Source organism: Condylura cristata, unplaced genomic scaffold (genome assembly GCF_000260355.1).
Source record: "Condylura cristata isolate star-nosed mole 26May11 unplaced genomic scaffold, ConCri1.0 scaffold00006, whole genome shotgun sequence".
Taxonomy (NCBI): Eukaryota; Metazoa; Chordata; class Mammalia; order Eulipotyphla; family Talpidae; genus Condylura; species Condylura cristata.
Window position 1 is genome coordinate 54,433,093 of NW_004567107.1, and position 11,119 is coordinate 54,444,211.

The 11,119-nt window shown below is 38.2% G+C and overlaps 1 protein-coding gene across 1 annotated transcript in view; it reads right to left on the reverse strand.

Moving 5' to 3' along the window:
• The window catches only part of MLLT3 (myeloid/lymphoid or mixed-lineage leukemia (trithorax homolog, Drosophila); translocated to, 3), a 273,129-nt gene that overhangs the window by 56,500 nt on the left and 205,510 nt on the right, over nt 1-11,119 (reverse strand). The window contains exon 5 of the mRNA XM_004677689.2: nt 8,452-9,171. Coding sequence (XP_004677746.1) covers nt 8,452-9,171 — 720 coding nt within the window. The remainder of the gene's footprint in view (nt 1-8,451; nt 9,172-11,119) is intronic.

The window sequence follows — 11,119 nt, forward strand, 5'->3', positions numbered from 1 at the left end:
GGGCGGGTCAGGAGAGGTCTGCCTGGCCATGTGGATCTCCTCCGGGGCAGGCGGGAATCGAACTCATGTGGAAGTGACTTAAGCTTCTTAGTGCAGCGCTTTAACCCGCTGCACCACCAGGGAGTGCACCAAACCTTCATTTTTAAGAATAAACTATGACACTCATTGGTTTTACCACCCTCCCACCCCACCCCCCAAAATAAGAAGAAATATGTATGACTTGTCTTTAAAAGAGGGAAGGGGCTTGCTGCAAGTCTCTGAAAGTTGCTGGACAATGGACACAAGCTGGAAGTAAGAGTGGGCACCCTAGGCCTGCCTGACTCTGATTGAAGATTATCAGATAACCCATCATGAGATCAGCAACAGTTTGACATTCACCTTTATTTAGAACAGTCCTGGACAATAACGAGGAAGTATCAGAAGCTTGAAACAACAGGGAGACCTTTATAATGCTGAAAATATGTGAGGTCATCTTGAGTAGAATTTGTCAGTAACTAATATTTAGTAACTAAACATTTTAAACTACAATGAGCTTCGTTGACTCCCAATACAATCTAAGGTTAGGCCAAATGAATATGATATTTTTGAATTATGTGCCGTGAATTACAAATCACCAGATTCCTAGACTGCAAATTGCTGTTCCATCTTTATAAGAACCAGAACAGCTGCCAACATCATAAATCACCAAACAAAAAGCCAAGTGTTTGTCTATATCTTAATTAATACTTTGCTGGAATAATACTTCAGTGACAGTTCACCTCTATAATCTTATGAGGCAGGAATTATCATTAAAATCCACATTATATAGTTCACAACTAATAAGCTAAGCTCATGAGCTAATCTAGACTTCTAGCACCTGGTATTCAACCACCCCTTCTGGAACCAGGAAGACAAGTGATATTAATTAGAGGTGGCCATGCCCAAGCAAGGAGACTGATTTCATTCCTTCAGTGTTCACGAGTACCACATTTAGAAATGTAATACACTGGACACTGGTTATTGTCTCTGTCCCTGGTAGCTACAGGAAATAACCTGAGAACAATAGGTACCTGGGCATATAAAGCCTATGTTGATCAGCACTTTGGAAATCAAGCCCAGGTCTCCTGCACCCATTATTCATAACCAAGTTTCTAAGCATATTGTAGCCACATTTCATTTCTCAATTACCACCCCCACCCCCATCACTAATTGTGGTACTACAACCAGAGAGTCTTCCAGAGAGGAAGTCTCTATGACAACTAGATTTTTTTCCTCAAAAAGGTTTTATCAGTACCACACTGGCTTTAATGTGGTATGGTTTCTTTCTCAACAAGGCTTACTCAGTGGTACAGTACCAAAAAGCATGGGGTTTGGCACTAGTGAGACCTGGATTCAAATTCAGACTCTGATGCTGAAAGGGAAGAACAAATGATGCTCTGGGATACGTCGTGTGGATTAAATAAGAGATGTTAGGTGGGCAGTGGCCACCACACGCCCAGCATGTTGTTGAGGTCAATAAGGCTTCCTGCACTCCTGATAAACCAGTTTGATAAACTATGTGCAAGAATTTATTTAAGATCTCTCTTCTTTTTCAATATATACACACAAGCTTGTCTATAATTGCCATCAGTTCTTTTTATTCAAACCGTTTGCTCCAATCAAGATGCCTTCTCTTGCCCACCTGCCCCTCATCTCCAAGAATTCATGCCTGCTTGCCTTCAAAGCTCAGCCTAAATCCGAATTTGGCACCATGTAATGAGTGCCACGCTAATAGCTTCAATTATTGACCAGCACTAAAGTAACCAAAAAATATTACAAACAAACATGTTGAAAAGAAAACGTTTTTAATTGGTCCAGGGGATAGGATGGCTTATATTGAAGAAAAAAAAAAAAAAGAAAAAGCAAAACAAGAATCACATAATGAAGCAAAGGTCAGCAATTTAAATTAAAAAATAAGAAACAGTATTATGATTCTAACCACTTGAGACCCCAAACCAGGGCATTCCAGTGATCACCTTACATATTTATTTACGATAACATCGGAGAGCCCCCCCACACACATTTTCTTCCCCAAAAGCAAAGCTGCTTCCTTTCATCTGCATCACTGACTCTGAATATTTGTCCCTATCCCAACCCTCCCCCCACAGCGCCACATCCCCTATGTCTTCAGAATTCAAAGGCAAAAGTCTGTTGTCTCCAAACACTTGAGTAAATGCTTTTCCATTTTCTCTTGCCTAATAGAAGGATCTTTGACTTTATCTGGGCACATCTCACTGTGCTGTCACCTTTAGTGACCTAAAGAAGCCTCTTAGGGGTGATTTTTCTTTGTGGACCTTGACCCTGCCTTGAAAGTTTATAGTCATAAATTATTACCCACTGAGAACAATTTCTCAGTCGTGGTGAAATAATTACACAGACATGAAAAGAAAACTAGCTTCTACCTAGACCACGACATTATCTTGTCTCCTAATTCAAAGAAAACACAGCTCACATTTTTAATAACTTAAGAGATATGAAAGAAATGAAATTACAAAATGTAACAAGAAGATTCAAAAGGAGTCTTCAAGCCAGAAGACACCATTTGTTATTTGGTGGCACCTTCTGGGAAAGCTTGATATTACAGCTCAGCTCTGATAAACATAAATTCCCATATAAAAGCAAATGGGAAAAATCCTGAGAGTGAGGAAATAGTGCCAATGATATATTGTAATAACGTGAAATCCACATCCGTGGTTGTCTGTTTTAGTTAAAGCAAGAATGTGTAAAAAGTTAGAAGATATTTCACCCATCTTTCTCAGTCCTGGCTGAATGCCAGATCCATCCATGAAGACAACCTGTCTGTCACCTCCTGAAGGCTGCTGGTAAAATACAAACCAAAGGCAAAGAAATTGATTTACAAATGGAACTTCAAGAATATGACACCCAAGGTTTTGGCAGCTGTGACATCAATTTCATAAAGTACATCTCTACAATTGTAATAAGGATTCATGTCAAAATAAGATTTGTTTTTCCCCAAATCTCCTATCAAGTAACCTTCTTCCAAATGGGATCAAATCCTAACTCCACTTTTAAATATGGCAATATCGGGCAAGTGTCTTAACTTGAGCGTCAATTTCCCTAACTATACAACCATCAGGGACTTGTTCTGATGGCTAAATGAATTAGAACAAATCAACTCCTCAAAGGGGCGAACAGCATGTGAAAGCTTTCCCTATAAGCTGCCCCTATAAGGTACCCCTATGATATGGTAAAGCTATTCAAGAGAAGACCATGTTGAGTCCCATCTACAACTTTATGTCCTAAGATGACAGCTGAGACTAACTATATAAAATCAGGGCTGTACAGGAAGAAACAGTAGTAATGCACTGACTTAAGTCCTGAAGGTGACTGTTGGCACTTACTGAGGACAACTCAGTACTAATAAGCGGAAATGCTGAGTTTTGACAACTGAGGACAAGACACTCTGCAAAGGTCATGGCCACAGCAGTTCACAACCCTCTGTCACGTAAGGGTTCCTAAGGAATTCTTTAACTTAAAACTGAGCATCCACATAGGCTTCCTGTGATACCCAAAAAAGGAAAAGAAAGACACTCTAACATGGCTGGTTGTTTGTTTTTTAAATGTCTCCTTTAATGACTTCAAATCTATTTTTGGAAAAAGTCAAGTAGATGGATGAATAGAGGAACAGCCAAATGCTTCCACTGCCCCTCCTCCTTCTGATCCTTTGACACAAAAGCAGACACAGATTATTAGAAAACAAGGTCAGGTGATGTATCTCCAGCTACCCCCCCCCCCAAATTAACTTTCCAATTGTTTCAATTAATGTTCCACCCTGAGCTGGATCCAGCAGAGGAAGAATTGCAACCCTTCAGGTATTTTTACCTCCAGTTATAAACTACAGAGAACAGGAGTCCAGAATGAGAGTCCCCCCCTGGAGAGCCAGGGCAGCCCTTTAATGAATAGTCTCTCCAGCTGCTCACTCGCTGTACTTAGAGATTTTACAGCTCTTGCATGTGCTGGAATTACAAGTCATTAAAAAGCCACTTTGAAAACACAATAAAGACCTTCTTCTCTGACTGTGACAACCTTCCATCACATAAAAACCTAAGGCCAATGCCTCAACAGCGGGACATTTACTGCTAGCGCCAGACAGTTTAAGCAGGGCAGGAGCTGGGTGGGGCGGAGGAAATGCGGCACAACAAAAGAAGGGAAGTTTCTTTTCCTCCTTTTCCCTTTTTTTCTTTTGGAGAAAATTCCACTCAGGTTGTTTGAAGTATTTGTCCTGTAAGTGAACCACCACCCAGCCTTGGGAAAATGCTACCTTTTGAGGGGATCTTGTCTCTCTCCAGTAGATTTTATTCAAGAAAACACTTTGGTATGCCAAAACTATCAAAAGATATGATTAAAATCTCATTTCTCACACTTCAGGTTGAAGTGTGTGATATTTTGCCAAATGTAATTGCCCATTCGGCCCCCCTCTCTAGCCCTCTCAACCTATTCACTTTCAAGGAAAGATAATAAAAACTTTTTTTTATTTTATTTATTACAAAGTTTACTTTTACATCATTTTGCACATTTTTTTTTCCATCTCGATTGTAATCCCCGCGGGTTTCCCATCACCAAATAATAAAAACTTTTTAACGGCTTCATTTGTAAGTTATCATGAAATCTCTACAAAACAAGACTCAAAAAAAAGTAATGGTAATGATATGAAAATTATTGCCATAACCAAACTGGATCATTTCCCCCCCCTTCTCTGCTATGAAAACCAAACTTGGTGGTATTCACAAAACATGATCCATTTATTAGACTTCTCTATAGAAACAGAATGATCTGAAAAATAAAAGCTAGGGAATTAAAGGAGGGAGTAAAAGAAATTTGGATTCTTTTTTTCTTGTTGGTTAAAGTTTAAATGAGTAAAAAAAAGCAGTGATCAACTTCTGGTTGACTCGGATATCTGTAGAGCCTCCTCCTATACAGGTGCTAGTTAGTGCCAGTCCCTAATTACAATAGTCTCTTTGGTGTAGGGCTGCGAATTGAGAAGCCCACTGAGCACTGATATTTATTTTTTTAAGGTTTATTTATTTATGCATAAAGAACTAGGGTATAGGTCAGAGATACATTGGGTAAGAGGATTCGCCAGAGACAGAGTAAGGAGCAGAATAGGAGGATCCACTGAAATACAGTGCTGAGGGGAGCGGCAGGCATGATAGGAAAGGTCTGCTGTGCTATGTGGATTAGCACCCTGGCCTGGGATGGAGCTCATGTTGCAGTGGCAATCGTTTGATAATGCTGCATCTTTAACCACTGTGGCACCAGGGAGCTCCTAGCGCTGATATTTAGAGCCCTACTTTAATAAGTTTAGGAGGCTGGCATGACATGCCTATGCAAATCGACAAACTACAGTAACTTCCACACTCTGTAGCTCCCCCCAAAAATGCTGCTGCCCTTTGGGCGTTGTTTAGTGGGGGTTGCTAGCCTTCCATTTGGAGAATACATGTGAGTTTTCTTTTGAACGCATTCTCTGCCATTTCTTTTGTTGTGTGTTTCTGAACAAACCCACTTTGTTTTTGGAGTAACTATCTCTGTTTGAGGCCAACAACTCTGATAGGAATGACCTTCTTCAACAACAAAAAAATACTCTGAGTGTTAACTTTAAGTATATGACAAATACATGCCCTTAACATGTTTCTGTGTTTGTTAAATGCTTCCTTACTATGAAACAGACTTTGAAACCCCATTCTCTGCTGAATTTTTCTGTAGCGAAAATTTACTGATGGACTTTCATGTGACCATATTAGACATTTTTTTAAGATTAGAAACAGTTCAGAAATCACAAAATATACTTAAAAATTAGTCTTTGGGACCTATTAATAGTAACCCAAAGATAAACCATTTCTTAGGAAATCTTCTTATAATAACAACTGTAGCCACAACAACAACAAAACCACCAAATGCCTGGCAATGCATTCTTGGGTAGGTTCTCATCCTTTATCACGTTCCATTAAAAAACTAAAAGGTCCTGGGAAACACTGATTTAATTTTATTTAAAATTTAGATTTTTTGTTCTGGATTTTTCCATTTATCATGCAAAAGATGTATGTCAATATCAGGGTTATACACATCCTCATGTTAAATTTTAGAACAAGAGGACATCCATTCCAATGACTTCTTGCCCCCTCAGAGTATGTAACCACCATTCTTGAAAAAGGACTCTAGAATCTACAGCATTTTTGAATATTAAAATAATAATAATGCCATTTCAAAGATACAGAATATAAAGGTCGCACAAGCCAAGTAAAAAACTAACATTTTTTCATGAGTGAGCTAAATTCTTTGCCTAGTCTAATTATTTTCACAGTAATCCCATGTAGCAGTTTGTATTATGATGTCCATTTTACAAAAAAGGAGTCAAATACAGACTCAACTCATTTGCCCAAGATCATTAACCAAGCTGGGATACAAAAAGAGCATGTGTGACTCCAGAGCACAGACTCCTGATAGCTTGACCTGTAGATGGAATTATCTAGCTACCTACCTAGACATTTATCAGTGAATAAGGGAGAGCCAAAGGGAAAGTCAAGCAAGAAGAGGAGGCACTCAGAATTATCTAAAGAGGAATATCATCTGTAAAAAGAACATCGATTATACTTTATGAATGCCACAGGTTGCCTCGAAACTCAGCAAATATTCAAGAAAGGTACCTTTCAAAATTTTATAACAATCTGCTGTACACACAACCCCTGAAATAAATTTTTTGAAACCATTGCTTACCCATACTAGTTACAGTGTATTCTGATTTTTTTAATACTGGTGACTGGCATGCTAAATTGATTTTTAAGGTTCACCAGTGAACCACAACCTGCAACTTGAAAACCTCTGTTCTAGAAGAATGGCAACATGTCATAATATGGAAAGAAGTTATTAAACTCAACAACCTTGATAGATGAATCACACCCCAACAGCATCAATAAACATCCCAGGTGATTTAAAAGAAAAGTTAAACATACAGATGTAGTGTAACACCTACATTTAAAGAAGAGGGAAAAGCACAGATGGAAAAACAAATATTTGAGGTATTGGAGCAAATCCATTAGCCCTCACCTATAGTTCCCAAACTATTACTAGAAAACCTTTATCCAACACTAGAATAAATTGCCCAGTTTCCCATAGTTTATATGCCACTATCCTCCCAATATAACTTTCTGTTAAAATTGTTAGATTAGTTATAGAAAGTAGGTGGTTAAGAAGTGGATGGCTCTGAATAACTAGGGGTTGATGTTAATGGCATGTCCTAATCCTGACTCGCTTTCTACTCTGAACAAAGTAATGCAGACCAGAGAACCTGCTAGAAGATTCTTAATTTTAAAAAGAACAATTGTGGGGCAACAATGTGGTACAGAAAGAGAAGTATTATGAACAATTTTCAGCTACCTTGACTAGTCTAGGCATATCAAAAAACCAAAGGAAGAAGATTAGTAGAATTGATCAGGACTGATTAGTAACTGAAGAAATCAAAGTTAGAGAAAAGGGAAAAGTAAGGAGGTGATAATGCCATAGTAAATAATGTTCACTCTCCAGAAGTAGAATTGAATCTCTTTTGAATTACTAACAGCTCTGCCACTAGATGTGAAGATTTCTTACATTGCTAGGTTAGAATAAATAACCTGAAAATCCCTTACAGCTGAAGAGAAAAATCTGTAATCACAAACTTAAATCTCAATATCAAATAACATTTTGAGGTTATTAGTGAGTCATATGGTCTTTTAAGCACCCACAAAAAAAGACTCCTACCAATAAAAACCTGAAATGAGAATCACATATCCCATCCCTTCCAAATCAGTGGCTAAACAATAAAAAAAATCTTTTTAAGATTCTACTATCTGGAAGGCACAAAATGATGTAAAAATAACCTATTATATCATTAAAAAATTTCAAAAATAAATAAAAAAGATTCTACTATCTGGTTTCACAGATATACATACATATATATATATACACACATACATACATATACATATACACATCCATACATATATGTGTGTGTATATATATATCCATTGACCAAGAAGATTAACATTACAGCTGCATTCTAACATATTTCTCTTTTAAATTAATTAATGCATTCAAGTTCTATTGCTTTCTTCTCAAGTTCTTCAATCAATAATCATCAAAAATCACAAGTAACTAAGCTCAATTGAACTGCTCGTATTCAAACGATCCATTATTATACTACAGACGATAACTCCCCTTTGACAATTTCAACCAGGGCTAAATTCTGCAGATTCCTTAATGATTTCATTTCCTTCTTGCCATTAACCAAGGAAATTCATTTCCAGGCCACATCCACTTCCACACCACCATCTTATGGTTCAGTGGCCATTTATTTCTCTCATTCTTTATTCAGAAGGTTGTCTGAAATACAGTTTAGAAACAAATTACGAAAAGAGGGAAGCCAGCGTGACTACTCACATCAGATTTAGAGGACACATTCTCCTCCACGTCAGAATCGTTGGGATCCACGATATCATCAAACGGTGGTAAAGTTGATTTCTTCTTCTCTGAGGTCTCATTTTCAATTTTGACCTTTCCCATCTTGACATGAGATTTATCTTTTATCTGTTTTTTGTCAGCAGAACAAGTGAGTATCAGTGGTGGGGCACTAGAAAAACTTTTAAATAAAGCCTCTGAGCTACTCTTTTTCCTTTTTTTGGCTGAGAGTTCTTCGGAATCTGAAATGGGGGGCCGTTTACTAGGAGCCTTCTTATCTTGCTGTCCACTGGTGATAGTGAGTAAGTTACTGTCTGGTTTTGGCTCTTTTGACATGGGTTTCGGTTCCTTGAAGGCCATCTTAGGAACTATTTTTTCTTCTTTCAGTGGTTTGTTTTCTTTGGGTTTCTTAGAAGATTCTTTGGAAGATTTGTTGTGATCCCTGGAAGGTTCTTTGAAGGCACTTTTATATTCTCTGGAGTCTTTAGAAGGTTTTTCCTTGTGCTCCTTCATTAATTTGTGAGGCTTTGAAAAACTGGTGCTGCTGCTGCTGCTGCTGCTGCTGCTGCTGCTGCTGCTGCTACTGCTGCTGCTGCTGCTGCTGCTGCTGCTGCTACTGCTGCTGCTGCTGCTGCTGCTGCAGCTGCTGCTGCTGCTGCTGCTGCTGCTGCTGCTGCTGGTATGAATGCTCCTGTTGGGGTCCTGCAGAAGGGGACACAAACATGGCAGGCCCCAAGTTACTTCTCACCGCAGAGTCCAAAGGCAGTTCACATATTTAGCGTATACAACAGCATGCTTCCTTGCCTGCTCTCAAATTAATTTTAACAGAAGCCAACAGCCACAATCTAACAGGTGGGGTTTGCGAGACACAGGGAATGAGGGCTACTCTGACCAAGGAATTTGGTGGCGAGCTGCTTTCGGAATCGTGAGAAGCATGGCGTTCTAAACATTTCAGCTCAACAAATGTTCACTAGATCCTTGTCCCAGAAGATCCAAAGATGGGTAACACATGGCCTGCTCTGAATAACTGAGACGTGTCTACGCTTCACAGTTGTTGTAAGACCCATCTATAGATTTATATGACAACAAAGAGGAGGGCGGTAATTAATTTGGGGAAGAAGAATTTAGAAATGGATAGAGAATTAACACATGAATTAGGTTCTGAAAGATAAGCAGATAATTACCTAGAAAGAGAACATGAAAAAATCCTTGAGGACCAGGGTCAGGGTGAACTAAAACAATGAAGGATCGAAACACAGGTTACATTTGGGCAGAAACATCCGACTATAGAAAATGTTGAGAAACAGATAGAAAGTAGCCCATGGTCACATAGCAAGGGCAGATATTATATTTTAAATGGTTTCCACTAAAAAGAAACACAAGATAAAGAGAAATGAAATAATTCTCAAATTGAGATTTTTTAAAAACAAACAAACAAACAAACAAAAAAACCCCACCAGTGTATAGAGGAAAAGAAGCCCTATTATACAGTTGGTCAGAATGTAAACTTGCCCAGCCCCTATGGAAAGTAGTATGGAGGTTTCTCAAAAGACTAAAAATGGGTCCATCATGCAACCCAGCTATTCCACTCCTAGGTATCTACCCAAAGAACACAAAATCATTTGAAAGAAGACATATACCCCCACGTTTACAGCAGCGCTACTTACAATAGCCAAGATAAGGAAACAACCTAAATGCCCCAGAACAGAAGAGTGACTCAAGATGGTGTGGTATAGATACATACAATGGAATATTACACATTGATTAGCAACAGATAAATTCAGATCATTTGCAGCAAGAAGCTAGAAGGCATAGCCCTAAGTGAAATAAGCCAGAAAGAGAAAGATAAATACTAGATGGCTTCACTTATAGATGAGATATAGAGAAACCAAACAAAGTCAGAGATAAATTTAAAACCAATCCTTGAAAGCTGACCTGTAGATCTAAAGTTTCCAGAAGGGGAAGGTGAGCAAGAGTGGGGGGAATGTGGTACAGAGCACAATGGACTATGGTAGAGGATGATGGCTGCTTTGGTGGTAGAAGAACTATGGTGATCACACCTGAGTGGGGGAGAGGCGAAAGAGGGGGAAACCTATAATGTAAATAAACAAACAAACACAGATGTAAAATATTAACAGTTGAATACAAAATACATTATTATAAAACCATTAGTATTTGCTGTCCAAACTTCATCAGCTGAGGACTATGTCACCCCTCTACTAGCAAAGGTATTACCTAGTTATCAGATTAGCTGAAAACTCTTATGTGTAATCATGAAGAGTTAATAGATGCTTATTTCATTTTATCCATATAAACACCTTAGAACATAAACCTAAATATGGCCTTTCTGTTAGGAACAAGTCTAAGGACCTACTAGCCATATTTGTGAAATTTTAGCATTATTTGTAAGAAAAAGATACAGAAGTAGATCTTGGACATATCAAAATCCACATCAATACTAAAACCCTGGTAGAAGCAAAGTTAAATGAAGAAAGGAATGCCCAAATTTTCAACTAGAATTTATATCTATAGGTTCATTAGTTTTAATTTTTAACTCACCCTATTTAAAGTCAATCCTATAATCCTAAATATCTAGAATGATACAGGATAAATAGTAAGCAGAGGCTACACTTGTTAATACAAAGAATAA